The 14,525-nt window shown below is 37.1% G+C and overlaps 1 protein-coding gene across 3 annotated transcripts; it reads right to left on the reverse strand.

Annotated features, from left to right (window-relative positions):
• Positions 1–1,783: 1,783 nt before the first annotated feature.
• Positions 1,784–10,365, reverse strand: chmp7 (charged multivesicular body protein 7). 3 transcript variants are annotated; one of them, XM_038296630.1, is made up of 10 exons: positions 9,768–10,365; positions 8,157–8,328; positions 7,044–7,229; positions 6,628–6,761; positions 5,525–5,573; positions 5,288–5,407; positions 2,808–2,906; positions 2,662–2,719; positions 2,473–2,580; positions 1,784–2,292 (listed from the first exon to the last, which is right to left on the reverse strand). In XM_038296630.1, the coding sequence occupies exons 1-10, from the start codon at positions 10,010–10,012 to the stop codon at positions 2,237–2,239; spliced, it is 1,227 nt and encodes a 408-aa protein (XP_038152558.1). In that variant the 5' UTR covers positions 10,013–10,365; the 3' UTR covers positions 1,784–2,236. The 3 variants fall into 3 exon arrangements, with proteins under 3 accessions (XP_038152558.1, XP_038152557.1, XP_038152556.1); XM_038296629.1 differs by having other exon boundaries at positions 1,784–2,325; XM_038296628.1 differs by having other exon boundaries at positions 2,368–2,580; positions 9,768–10,363.
• Between the last annotated feature and the right edge of the window lie 4,160 nt (positions 10,366–14,525).

A 14,525-nucleotide genomic window follows, 5' to 3' on the forward strand; every position in this document is an offset into this window, starting at 1 on the left:
TGCTTTTCACAATAAAGTCACTTGTCATTAAAGAATACAATCAGTACATAAAGGGAACTCTCTCTTTTTCTTTTTTGGGTTTGTTGCATGGCCGCAGGAAGTGGAGGTGCTGCAGCACTCCCTAGTGGCAACGGAGATTTTTAAAAAATGTATTGAAAATACTTTGCACAATTTATACATTTGTGCCAAGTATTTAGTCTCTTTTATTTTACTATTACATGTCTTTGGATTTTAGTTTAATTTAAATTAGGTCTGCAAGTAAGGATTATCTGGTGAATCGATTTGTCGATTATTTTTTAGATTTATCGTTTAATCGTATAGCCAAAGATTCGTTCATTACAATATCAAACCAGGTGAACTACAATTTTTCCTATTGTGCAGAAAACATTTATCTTGGATTTAAGTTTTATATGTATTTTACAATTTTTGCATAATTACTGCTCTAAGTGGGTCGCTCTGTCAATTAAAGGCATGTTTTACAGTCTCTATACTCCAGTTAATGATTAATCGATTAATAAATTATTTGACGATTATTTCAATAATCGATAAATCACGATTAATGCGATTAATTGTTTCTGCTCTAGTTTAAATAGTATAATAATATTATTATTTCTTTGTGGTTTGCCTAAAAGGATTTTGGAGCTAATAGTCATGTGTGACATAATCATTGAAATATGTCTCCTTTGGGCTGGGCCGGGTCAGGTCATCATGGAGCCTTTGTGAACCACTCGTGGTCTGATCTGCTACCCAGAACCTGTTTGCCTTGGGAGACCCTATCAGGGGCATTTAAGCCCCCAACATCATAGCCTCTGGGATCATCCAGGCACTGAAACCCGTCAGCCACACTAAGGAGGGGAGGTCAGAGAATAAGTGAAAGATTTGCAGCTTTTAATAATTTCTGTCTATCAGGAAGAGACACCTGATCAAAAATACTGTTTATCTTTCGTCAGTTGGCTCCTTTTTTTTATCTTAACTATGACACTTACGATCTGGGCGGGATGAGCATGATGCTTATGGTTCCTCTGGAGGAATTGCAGAGATCCACAGTTAGTGAGAACACATTGACAGGATGGAGGTTAATCATGAACTTTCATAAATCTGGCCTTTTCAGGAATAAAATAAGAAAAAAACATTTGGTAAACTCACAACTAAATCCAACTGAGAATCTGGTAGGGCCAATATAAACAGGTTAGTCATGATTATTAAAATATTAATCAACTAATTTGGTAAAAAAAAAAAAGTATTTTACTAAAAGTATCGTTTTCATATTTTTTTCACTGTAAAGTGCAGTACAGAGGTTAATCCTCTATTTACCTCGGAATAATGGAGTAAAATAAACTACATTTCTGTCATGTGAAATTTATATTAAAAAACTACAAAAAAGCAAAGCAAAACCCTCCCTAAAAAAATTTGCAGAAAAAAGATTAACCAATTAATAGAAAACCAATAACCAATATATTAGTTGATCACAGATTTTTCATTTTTATTTGAGAAAAACTGAAATGATTTAGTTTAATTTTTTTATAAATGACTTAAAATCAAATTAGAATCCTTTGAGGTGTGATTATAAAATATTTACATTTCTCCAATCAGTGTTTTTTTTTTATTAGAATAAAGATATCAAATCTATTCAGTGATTCAGTTTGTAAAACTTTAACTAACCTAAAATGACTTCCTGTCTCCCTCACTTATAGGTCAACACACTTTTTGCAGCGTGGATGAGTCTAAACAAAGAGAGTTTTTTTCATATCTTTACTTGCTATAATAAATAAATCTTCAGACAAGTGATTAAAATAAATTTTATTTTGATAAACATATTTGGTTAAAGTCACTTAGGATACGCTTTTCAATTGTTAGAGATAACTCTCCCTGGGAGCCAAACAAACGTGGTTATAATGAATCCATTGGCATGATGTTCTGTTACACAGGTTCATCTTCAGAGGTCAAAAGGCCACTTGGCTCATTGCACAGAACTCTAAGACCAGCATCCACATAAAAACAAACACTAGACATTCTTTAACCCCTTTAAAAGCATTCCAGCTTGTGTCATGCTACACAGCAGCTTCCTTATTCAATTATAACAGTTAAAAGTAGATCTATAATAGTCAGAATCTGCATGCCTCCTCAGTATTTCTCTTTATTAGAGGAAGTAAAGTGCCCTGTAATGAATTGGATGTCGAATTCCAGGCGCCTTCGCCAGAGGCCTCCGCCATCCTCCTCGCCTTGTCGATGAATATCACTGTGCTGCCTCTAATCTCTTCTCTGGCGACGTCACCTTCCTCTGAGGAGATCCTGAAAACAGTTGATCACATGTTTGGAGCAGCTCTAAAAAAACAGGAAGGAATGAAGAAATCTGAACATGCAAACCTGGTTCTGATAGAGTTAAACGATTCAGATCTTCCTCTAGCACCTCGGTGGAAATATTTAAGGGGCCACGAGGCGCAGCGGGCAGAGAGCTGAGGATCTTCTCACCGGTAGGACCAAGGCGGTTTGTTGGAACTGCAGGCAGAACCGCAGGGCTCACATCTGGCTCTTCCAACAAGGCTGTTAGCTCTTTCTCCAGCTCATCCATATCTTCATCTACAGAAAAAAAATACGAAAAGCTAAAGCTTTGTGAAATCCTTGGATGAAAGTGAACATAAAACAGAGGGAACAACTTACCTGCAGCCGTTACGCCGCTGGAAATGGTTTGATTCACCTCATCTTGTGTGTCACATAACTGTTCATATTAAATAAGACCACATAAAAAAATCGTTAGACTCAAATGAAAGATCTTAACACACAGTTTGTTTTTTTAAATGGACTACCTCCTGTATTTGATCCACCAGGCTCTCGGCATGTTCAACAGTCACGTCTTTGAGCGACAGCCTCAGAGCGGCCACTCCAGCCTGGTACGCCTGCATGACCTGCACACGTCAAGCACACACGTTATCCAATGAGGGCACACTTCTACTGAGTTTGAATTCAGTGGCTGCGTCCTCTGAAGATTAACCTGACTCCGCCAGATGGATTTGCTCCTCATATCCATCTGGAAACCTTCCGTTGAAGTAATTTTGGGAAGGGGCGAAAATACTGTTAAGCTGATTGGCCTATGTTGGTGATAGACGGGCCAAATAAACCAATCAGATCAACGAAGCATACGACGTACTAACAGCGACGACAAAAACACAACCACAAGCCAGGCTACTCTTGCCGAAACCAGTCGGGAGAAGATCAAAAACATCTTTTCCTCTGAGAAAAGCCTCCAGAGCAGTGTTTTGCTCTTCTTTCAGTGAAGAAATACTCTGTAATTCCAATAAAACTTGCTGGATAGCCACGCTAACGCTAGTTTCATCGACTGAAGCCGCCATGTTCTTTAGACTGAACTGTCGCGCTTCTCGTTGCGTCACACCTCAACCCGCCTCAAAGCCAACGCTGATTGGACGTTCGTTTGGTGAACGGCTCCAATTTTTCTTTAACGGAGAGTCTCCAGACTGATTAGCGAGTGAAACCTTGAAAGCTCGCGAGATCAGGATGGTCTCAAGAGGCTATCTGAAGACCAGATCCGTAGGCCGATTATGTCACAGCGTGGCGCCGAGGTCTGTTCGGATTGGAAGACTCCTCCTTAAGCGGCCAACAAATGCGTCCTTCTTTTTGCCTGTAAATAAGGATAGGGTTCGGTATGTCCTACAAAGCCTTTGATATCCCAGGATTCATTGCGAGTTCAAGCAAGCCAGCTCCTCTGTGATCAGAGAACGAAGGAACTTGGCGCCGAATAGTGGTGAATATTGGAAGTGCAGTTAAATATAATACAAGTATGTGAATAGTTTTTTTTTAATGGTTACTGTGTCATATGTGGCGGGTAATTTATGATTTTTAAAGGTTTTTATCTTTTACTGTGTAAAAGGGTTTGGCTGTTATTTAAAGACATATTCTAATATATCTACAGTGTGAGGACTATAAATCTTTTTTGCAAAAAAAAATTTTTTTGCAAAAATTGCTTAACTAAGTACTAAGAGATTTTGCAGATATAGTTTTTATACATACATTCTTTAGAGTTACTTATATCTTTCTACCCCTTTTATATCGTTACATTTGTTTTTTTTTCGTTCAAGCACCTGGTGGTTGTCACCTTTATTCCACTCTGTATTCCTATGAGTGTAGTCTTTGTTCACTTTACAATAAAAAAAGAAAAAATTAATAAAAAGAAACAGTAGTGAAAAGTTAGGTATTCATTCTTTTCCTGCTTTGTGTGTCAACGCTCACGGTTGCTAAGCAACAGAGCGTACAGTGAAAGCCACTGAAGGCTAGACTTGTTTGAATTCACAGCCAAAACTCTTCCATCCTTCTCATTTACCTCGAAGGATCCAGTCCAGATAGACCGGTGTAGTTACCAGATCTGCTCGGGTCCCTGCCCCTTATTATGACATCAACATACAGCAACTCCACTCGGACAAACTGTTTTACACCTGTTTATTTAGGGTCAAATCTTTTTTGGAGCCTCAACATATTATTACCTTTATCTGCTATTATTTTACCTTTCATCGGTGATCTAAAACAGCTGAAAGTAGAAAACAATCATTCTAAGTCTTGAAAGAAAGTACTGTATTCTAAGAATAAGCTCTGCCATTTAACAAGATGCTAAAAAATAATCTTTAGCTTATTTTTATTCTTTCTATTAAGATCTGAGGACAGGAAGGACAAATGGAACGGTTGTTGTGGTTGAAGTAGCTTAATGTGGCTAACTAACCCAGCTAAAAGAGGCTAACCTGTTAGCTACTGAGCACAGCTAGCTACAGTGGTACCCGGCTCTCCCCCTTTATATCAAGGTCTAACAGTTACTTTGTTCACCATAAACAGATTTTTTTTTTCAGTTTTGTTATCGATCAGGTAAAAATTTATCGGTCATTAAACATACTAATGCTACAGATGACCCCCAAATCAGCACACTGACGCTGCATGATGTTATTATCGTTGTCTGGGCAACCATAATGTTTTCAGTATAGTATGGGAAAAAAGTCAGAATTCTGACTTTAATCTCAGAATTCTGACTTTAATCTCAGAATTCTGACTTTTTTTCTCGGAATTCTGACTTTTTTTTATTGTCAGAATTCAGTCAGAATTCTGAGATTAAAGTCAGAATTCTGAGATTAAAGTCAGAATTCTGAGAAAAAAGTCAGAATTCTGACTTTAATCTCAGAATTCTGACTTTTTTCCCATGTTAAACTGAAATAAAATTTAAAAATCAGTTTACTTTTATTTTTTTTCCAGTGGCCCTAATCCTCTTCCGTAGTGAAGCCCTCCATACCTTCTTATCAGTCTGCGACTGGGCTATTCTATCCAGGATTCCCCTGATGGTTTCCAGTTGTGCGAACAAGCTGTCAGCTCTCTTTTCCACTCTCTTCCGGCCCCTCAAACACCGCAGTGCCTTTGAGACAGAAGTCAAAGAAATTAAACTGACTGCCATGATATCTTCAGCAATCGGCTGAAGAAATAATGCTAAATGCGTAAACATAAAACATTTTTAGAATGGGTTTATAATGACCTGTGATTTCTTTCCTTCCCGCAGCAGACTTCTTGCTTCCTCTTTGCACCTAGAAACAATTTTCAGTGGGTAAAATTGAGTGAAATAAAAGTTTGTTAGGATAATTATCATTGATGAAGTGTGAAGTTTATTACACCTTAATATTAGCTGCCTGTTGCGTGACAGAACTGATGTTTTCCTCAGTAGTTTATCCAATTAAGACAGTTCCTCTCTCCAGATATACACTTATAATTTTTATTTTGTCATCTGCTAACATGTATGATGTAACGATGTGGTGATGTGGGATACCGAAGTATAAAATGCTTCTCTACCTGTTTCAGGGTTTATACAGGAATGAGTAACTCTAATTTAATGTTCTTTTAATGCTCTTAAAAAATGTTTAATGCCCTCAACAATATATATATATATATATATATATATATATATATATATATATATATATATATATATATATATATATATATATATATATATATATATATATATATATATATATATATATATTCAGGGGCTATACAGCATAAGGCAAGTTAAATTCAAGACTTTTTAAGAGTTTTTAATGCCAGTTGAAATAAGACCAAATTCACAAGACCAATAAGACCAAATTCACAAGAAACACAAGAAAAACCTGCTTGCGACAACTTAACCCAAAGGTTTATTTTAACATAAACCACTGCACTAATGTTTCGAATTTTGGAAAACTATCGAGACGGAAACAATATTGGCAAGCCGTTATTTCTTTATTTTTATATTAAAAAAATTTAATAAAAATTGTCAATTTTAACGTTTTATTTAGATTACAAAAATAAATCGTAATAAAAATAATCCTATTTATGATGTTTTAAAAATTAAGACCTACGAAAGACTGATTTAAGACATTTTAATACCAATTAAGGCCTTAGTTTTATTTTGAAGAATTCAATGCCTTTTAAGAATTTTTAAGGACCCCCGGGAACCCTGATATTTATTTTTTAATTAAGGTCTTAATTTAAAAAATAACAATTTAATGACTTAATTATTTTTAATGATCTGTGGAGACCCTGGGAAGACTCTTTAAAAGAAGCCAAACATGGGATTGTTTTTTTTTTATGTCTGAGATCTACCTGTCAGCCTCCTGGCTCAGTTTCTCCACACGCTCTCCTAGAAGTTTCTCACTGCGCTGCAGCTGGTAGATCCCAATATCTATATCACTAACTGGAGACACCCGTTCCTGTCCAGGCTGACAAAACTTCACAATCTAAAGGATCAAAAAATAAATGCATACATCAATATTTAAAGTATTATGTTGTATTTTAGGTAAAAGGGCTGCACAATATCTTGTAATTTGCAGACATTCAGGCTCTCTATACTGTCAATTAGATGCTGAAGTCTTTAATAATTTGTTTTGTCTTTACCAAAGAAGATGAATCAAACTTCTCATGTATATTACACTATAAATCATTTTTATTTATCACAAGTAATATTATTATGACATCGACACATACTGTGCAGCCCTTCTGGGGTCAAAGATCTCTTTTACCTTCTCTCCTTCATGTAAGGAAACTATGACTTGCTTGTCCTTTTGCAGCTGCAGCAGAGCCATGCACAGGGTGCTTTCATCAGCACAGATGTCCGAGGAGAGAGTGCACAGTTCTTGATACGAAACAACGGAGCAGCTGGAAAATTCGCTGTTTTGGTAGACCTTTAGTAGCTCTGCTGCTTTCTCCTGAAGAAGGTGAAGAACAAGGTTCCAAAACATGAAGGCAAGTGTAGCAGATTTAGTGACTTACAGATGAATTTCTAACGCTTTTTAGCAAAGGTACGTACAACACACATCAGCGTACTCTATTGGGAATTCAATGGGCTCAACTGCTACAAACTTTGAAAATTGCAGCATGCATGTTTACTTTACCCCTTTACTTTGCAAACCCTAAAAAAACGCAGTCTAAAGCGAAAATTATCCAAACAGGAAATCATTCAGCAGATGTTCAGAGTTGAGGATATTTTTTTAGTATCCCTAACTTTAGCCTTATACCCTAAGATTTTTTTTTTTTTACTGCGGTTCACCTCTATAGAGGACCAACTCTGCCATATGTAAAAATAAAAACAGAAATAAATAAGCATACAATTAATTGCCCCAAAGGATACAATAAACAAGAAATTTAATTATACAGTAAAACATAAATGTATATATCTCTTTTAATTAGCTTCTTTATTTATTTGCCTTTGTAATAATTACCTTATTTGTTTGTTGTCCATTATAACCTTCAACTTTATTAATTACTTATTTTTTTAAGTATTTATTTATGTGCATGGTATAATATTTTTGTCTGTTTCCCCAGATGGGGAATGGGATCCTTCTCTAATTGAATTAGATAAGTCCAACACTACGTACTACAATGGGAGAATTGGAGTGATATGAATATTATTATACTAAAAAAAATTGCAAAATAATTGTTCGTTTTTATAGCGCTACATGAAACCAGATTGCATGTAGAAGTTGGTTTAATTAATGCTAACATAACCAGATTATAGGGATCTGAATAAACATGCACGTCACACTTTTCTTTTTTACTTTCAAAATGAAATCAGTGGTTCGTGTCAACTTGTGCAAGGCTCTCTGTCTTGTTTGGAAACACAGAGCAGGACAAACCTTTATTAGTTCAAAGATGACAAAGGACTCCTCCAGTGGCACCCTGTTGCTCCCCAAGAGCGTGGAGAAGGTCCACTTGAGTGGTTTCACCAGCAGCATGCCCACACTCCAGGACACCCAACCACAGTCCACGCTGGCAGCAAACTCTGACTCTCTTTGGATCTTCCCACACCTGTCCGACAGCAAGGCAGTTAGACAGATAACCAGCCTGAGGGTTAACTCAGTTAGATAGAGATAATCTGACTGACAGCTAACTCAGATAGAGATAACCTGACTGACAGCTAACTCAGTTAGAGATAACCTGCCTGACAGTTAACTCAGATGGAGATAACCTGACTGACAGCTAACTCAGTTAGTCAGAGATAACCTGACTGACAGTTAACTCAGTTAGACAGAGATAACCTGACTGACAGCTAACTCAGTTAGAGATAACCTGACTGACAGTTAACTCAGTTAGACAGAGATAGTCTGACTGACAGCTAACTCAGTTAGATAGAGATAACCTGACTGACAGCTTACTCAGTTAGAGATAACCTGCCTGACTGCTAACTCAGTTAGTTAGAGATAGTCTGACTGACAGCTAACTCAGTTAGTTAGAGATAACCTGACTGACAGCTAACTCAGATAGAGATAACCTGCCTGACTGCTAACTCAGTTAGTTAGAGATAACCTGACTGACAGCTAACTCAGATAGAGATAACCTGCCTGACTGCTAACTCAGTTAGTTAGAGATAACCTGACTGACAGCTAACTCAGATAGAGATAACCTGACTGACAGTTAGCTCAGATGGAGATAACCTGACTGACAGCTAACTCAGATAGATAGAGATAACCTGACTGAATGCTAACTCAGATAGAGATAACCTGACTGACAGCTAACTCAGTTAGAGATAATCTGACTGACAGTTAACTCAGTCAGACAGAGATAACTTGACTGACAGCTAACTCAGATAGAGATAACCTGACTGACAGCTAACTCAGTTAGACAGAGATAACCTGACTGACAGCTAACTCAGATAGAGATAACCTGACTGACAGCTAACTCAGTTAGAGATAACCTGCCTGACAGTTAACTCAGATGGAGATAACCTGACTCACAGCTAACTCAGTTAGTTAGAGATAACCTGACTGACAGCTAACTCAGTTAGAGATAACCTGACTGACAGTTAACTCAGATAGAGATAACCTGACTGACAGCTAACTCACTTAGAGATAACCTGACTGACAGTTAACTCAGATGGAGATAACCTGACTGACAGCTAACTCAGTTAGAGATAACCTAACTGACAGTTAACTCAGATAGAGATAACCTGACTGACAGTTAACTCAGTTAGTTAAGAGATAACCTGACTGACAGCTAACTCAGTTAGACAGAGATAACCTGACTGACAGCTAACTCAGTTAGAGATATCCTGACTGACAGTTAACTCAGTTAGAGATAACCTGCCTGACAGTTAACTCAGTTAGACAGAGATAACCTGACTGAAAGCTAACTCAGTTAAAGATAACCTGTCTGACAGTTAACTCAGTTAGTTAGAGATAACCTGACTGACAGTTAACTCAGTTAGTTAGAGATAACCTGACTGACAGCTAACCCTCCCTGCCAGGTACCTGGCCATGGTCTGGATTACAGTGGAGAGGCCCAGTGGTGTTTTCTCCTTCCTTTGGAAGGTCTTGTTGAGATCCTGGAGGTTGATGCTGACGGAGCCTCGCTGTCTGCAGCTCCGGATGATCGCAGCTGTCCAGAAGTCCATCTTGCTGTCCCAGTCTGTGGTGTTCACATCTCGGTTCTCCTTGAACGCAGAGAACATGAAGTTCATCCGATCGTCGTCTTCCCACTCGGGTGACAGGTTCATTTTGGAAGCGATGGAAAACTTGTAAATCCCAAATTGAAAAGATTTAAGATCCTAGAACCAGTTTTCTGCTGAACTCTCGATCTGTCACGGTAACTACCCTACCATGGTAGCCACATTTAACACCAGCAACAACCGTCTCTATAGAAGCTAAATTCAGCAGGTATTGCTAAGTGACATTTCGGTTCTCTCATGTCTGGAAGAAAATAACAGCGCCATCTTTTAAGTAAACCGTAAAAACATTTTCCCTTCGCCACTGTGTTGTAAACTCATGCTAACATAGAGCTAGCGCTTAGCTACATATAAACAAAAATGGCTCCGAGTGTTTATCTTTACACCCACACAGGGAAGCGGCGGTTTTCACTGGGCGCCCCTTACAAGCGTGTATTAGCACTAAAGTTCCGCCCACCCCCGGGCGCAAAGGAGGACAAAACAAGCGCAACCATTATTTTACTCAAGGGTATCATACTTGTTTCATGTATGCGCATGTTTAAAAAATTAGATCTTTATTTCAATAAGTAGTAATTATAACAATTAATGGTTCACATTTACTAGGGGGGCAGGGTGGGGCCAGCGTGTTTTAATGGGATCATAGAAAAGCATAAATAAAAAAAGGCCAATACATAGTTATTTAAGATATATTAAGATATGTAAAAAAAAACTGTCTCATTGGAATCTGCCTTTTTTTTACACCGAAATATAAAAACAGATTTTTTTTTAACACCGAATTTTAAAGACTGAAATCTTTTACACAGTGAATTCCTTTTACACCGGAGGTCTTCAACAGGGGGTCTGCGACCCCTAGGGGGTCCGAATAGCTACTGCATGGGGTCCTAAAAGTTTTGGTTGATTTGACGTTTTTTTTTATATTTTCACCTGCAATTTTTTCCACTAATTGAAATGTCTTTAAATCCACATTAACATGAATTCAACACACTGTAGTAAACAGATAAATGGAGGCAGAAGATGTCTTTCATTCATCAATGCAAACATTCAGCAATGTTGAAGACCCCTGCTTTGAACTGAATTTCTATCTGGTAAAAATTTGCCTTAAAAAAAATCAGCTGCAAAAAATGTACTGGCAAAAAAAATTTGGCTTAAAAAAATTCAGCTGCAAAAAATTCAACTGCAAAAAAATTAACTGCAAAAAAAATTTAGCTGGAAAAAGTTCAGCTGTAAAAAATTCAGCTGCAAGAAATTGAGCTGCAAAAAAATTCAGTTCTAAAGAATTCAGCTACAAAGAAGTGGCCAAATTAGCTAATTTCATTGGCTAGAAGCTGCTCGACTGCAGCGAGTGCTTTGGCTTGACTTCACCAAAAGGTCAACACATCTGCAGTCAAATCTCTTGTGGCTGAATTTTCACCAGGAAAAAAAAAAAAAAAAAAATCGGTCTTTAAAATTCGGTGCTAAAAAAATTCTGTGTTTAAAACAAGGGCGTAGGTTTGATTTGAACTTTGGTAGGGACACTATTGGTCTGGTCTCATTGGTGCTATGCAATATGCATGCCCTTTTTTATGCTCGATGTGAGCATCCGTACTGATAAGAGGAATTCATTGTTAAAAGAGAAAAGCAACATTTTGCTCCAATAATAAAAATGTTATAAGCTCTACACTCATTAGATGCTGTTTATCAATGTTTGAAGTATCACCGGCTCTGATGAATGTGGAATTAGGACTGTTTTCCACTTTGAAAACGGTTTGATTTGAACGACTAAGAGAGAAGGTAAATACAGTATTTTCTTCTGAAGATATAGAATTGTGCAGAGTTAAACCCCACTGTTATATTTGTACCTACTATTCTCTCTCTGTATCAAGCAAAATAATACAATCATTAAAATATTAACTTCACTATAAAAGTTTAACATCTGGGCTGTAGTTACTCTGTGTAGCCCATTTCATGTATTTCATCTGGGGCTGAAAAAAATTAATCATATTAATTGATTATTTCAATAATCGTCAACTAATTTAGTGAGTGATTCATCATTAACTGGAGAATAGAGACTCTAAAACATACAGTAATATAAATTTAAAATGTGCCTTTCCCCACAGAGCAACCCACTTAGATCAGTTATTATATCAAAATTGTAAAAATAAAAACAAAAAAATGAAAACCGTAATATCAACTAAATATCGGTAAAAAGGAAACCCTCACATTTTCTGTTTTAGGTGGCTGTGGCTAAGAATCAGAAATGTTGATGGCTTACAGCCTTTATTTGCCCATTTTTCCAGCAGTATTCAGAACTCCTGGCTGACTCAGAATATTTCGTTTTATAAAAGAAAAAAAAAGGTTTTTGTTCTTTAGTGAACATGATATTATTTATTTTTTTTTATCGGGACTAGTTTTGTAGCCTAATATTAATTGTAGCAACCGCTGCATTCTAGTGTGAATACATTTTCAATGTTGTGCTCCAAGCACACGCGGACTAGAAAACAGCCAATCAGAGAGAGAGAAGGCGGAACTTAAGGCAGAACAACCAATGAGAGTGGAGTTAAACAGCGCAGCACAGTTCCATGCGCTGCTACATGAAAGGGACAGGAGAGACCAGGCAGAGGAGCTGCGAGAGGAAAAGAAGCCACTGCTGCAACAACTACTGCTGGAAATTATAAACATGTTGCTCACATCCAATTATTGGTCGGGACAATTAGGTCGGTTCAAAATTTTGGTAGGGACATGTCCCTATGGTCCCTATGCAAACCTACGCCCATGGTTTAAAATGTGGTGTACAAGAAAAGGCCAAAGAGCGAACGTGTGGCTCCGCACTGAATGAGGCGAAATTTCCATTTATTTTAAATTTATGTTGTACCGATAGAACATTTTTATTTTGGGCTTGAAATTTTGAATTTTCTGTAGCTAGAATTTTTAAAAAGTAAAATCCCTTTCAATGGGAAATAAGTATCTGCAACAACTAGTTGTCAAATAAATAGAGATATTTTTGGAATATTAAATCGATGTATATTTATAATTCAGGAATAAAACATATATGACCTATTTTAATGAAAATCGTCAGTTTTAATCAAATAAGAATTAGAACGTAAGTAAAATTTAATTTAGTTCAAAATATAATTTACAAGATTAAAACTGTGATTCTATCTCAATATGACTAAAGCTCTCATCATAACTTTTAAATCATAATTAAAATAGAACTGTAAAGAATAAAAGGAAATGGGCCTAAAAGAGCTATCAGACCCCTATCATCATTGATCTTTTTTTATTGCTATTTTCTCATTACAGGAGCCAGAACCAGTTCTACATGAGCACTGGACCCTGTTGGTCCCTGTCTAGAACCAACCATGAATATAACTGTAAATATGGAGATGTTTTCTGCTGTATGTATGACTGGAAACCGGAAGCAAAGAACTTAAAAATAATAAACTGTATTAGGTATATCTGAAAAGTTTATTGCTTGAATTTTAAACAACATAATACTTGTTTTAAAGATGTTTTAAATATTGCTACAGTTTAAACTTAGATTTGTTTTAACAATAAGCTAACACGATGTGCAGTTTTATTTAACTGAACTTACATTTCTATGCATCTGGAATAAAGTAATACACTTGTTTTACTTTAGATTTTTTGTTCCTCCACAAATTACCAGCATAGGGCTTGGTCGTCATGACCTAAGCACTTTGCGTCGCCGCCATCTTGAAGGCCTCTTTTACCGCTGCTCAGACTACTGCCTATGACTATGGCGTACTGTACTCCCTCTTAGCCGTGTTTTAATTTGATTAATTTCACCTTAACTTGATTTCAACCATGGTAAACCGTTGCTGTATTGTGGGCTGTAACAGCGCAACACATGATCGCCATGGGAAAAACATAGAAAATGGGTTAATTTTCCACCGCTTTCCTGCCTGGAGGCGCAACCACGGAGACCAAGTGTCAGAGATAAAAAAGAGTCAGAAAGTACATTACATACGTGAGTGGTTGTTAGCACTAGCGGTTAGCAGTTGCTTAACTAGCAGGTTCCAGAGCCCGTCTGAGCACAGCTTACCTTTGTACGGATTACTGTGTTCCCACTGTTTGCTGGCTTTATGATCTGCAGCTCCTGAACCCATCCATTCGTGAACTGCACATGAGACTCCAAGGACTTGTAGCTTCAGAACTGTTTTGAAGTATAGGCGCTCACTCATCGGTGCTCCACTCATTGTTTGGAACTTCATATGGATCCAAATTATTAATAATGCTGATTTTGTCAACATACCGGTCCGTGGCTTCTCTATTTAATGTGTCCCGGTAAATTCCAGATCCTTTTCAGGATTTTAACATCTTTTTTTTCCCTACTTCTACGTCTCTTCTTTCAACAAAAACGTTGTATCAGAGCTATGTTTACATTCGCGTAGCCTTCAATATGGCCGCCACGTCCCACAATGCAATGCAGATCCCGAGTCCTATAAAAGGCAACAGACCAAAAGGAGAAACATTTGACAGAATAAATTTCGAATCCTACACAATATCAATTCAAATTCGCATTCCTGATTAAATATGTGACCTCTTTCATTGTATCTATAAATTATAT

Source organism: Cyprinodon tularosa, unplaced genomic scaffold (assembly GCF_016077235.1).
Source record: "Cyprinodon tularosa strain WSP-4 unplaced genomic scaffold, ASM1607723v1 ctg373, whole genome shotgun sequence".
Taxonomy (NCBI): domain Eukaryota; kingdom Metazoa; phylum Chordata; class Actinopteri; order Cyprinodontiformes; family Cyprinodontidae; genus Cyprinodon; species Cyprinodon tularosa.

Coding starts and splice junctions, on each gene's coding strand:
- chmp7 (XM_038296628.1), bottom strand. CDS start 10,012: ATGAACCTGTCACCCGAGTGGGAAGACGACGATCGGATGAACTTCATG. Junction 2,720..2,807: donor TGGTGGATCAAATACAGGAG/GTAGTCCATTTA, acceptor TAATATGAACAG/TTATGTGACACACAAGATGA. Junction 2,293..2,367: donor TTTAACTCTATCAGAACCAG/GTTTGCATGTTC, acceptor AACTGTTTTCAG/GATCTCCTCAGAGGAAGGTG.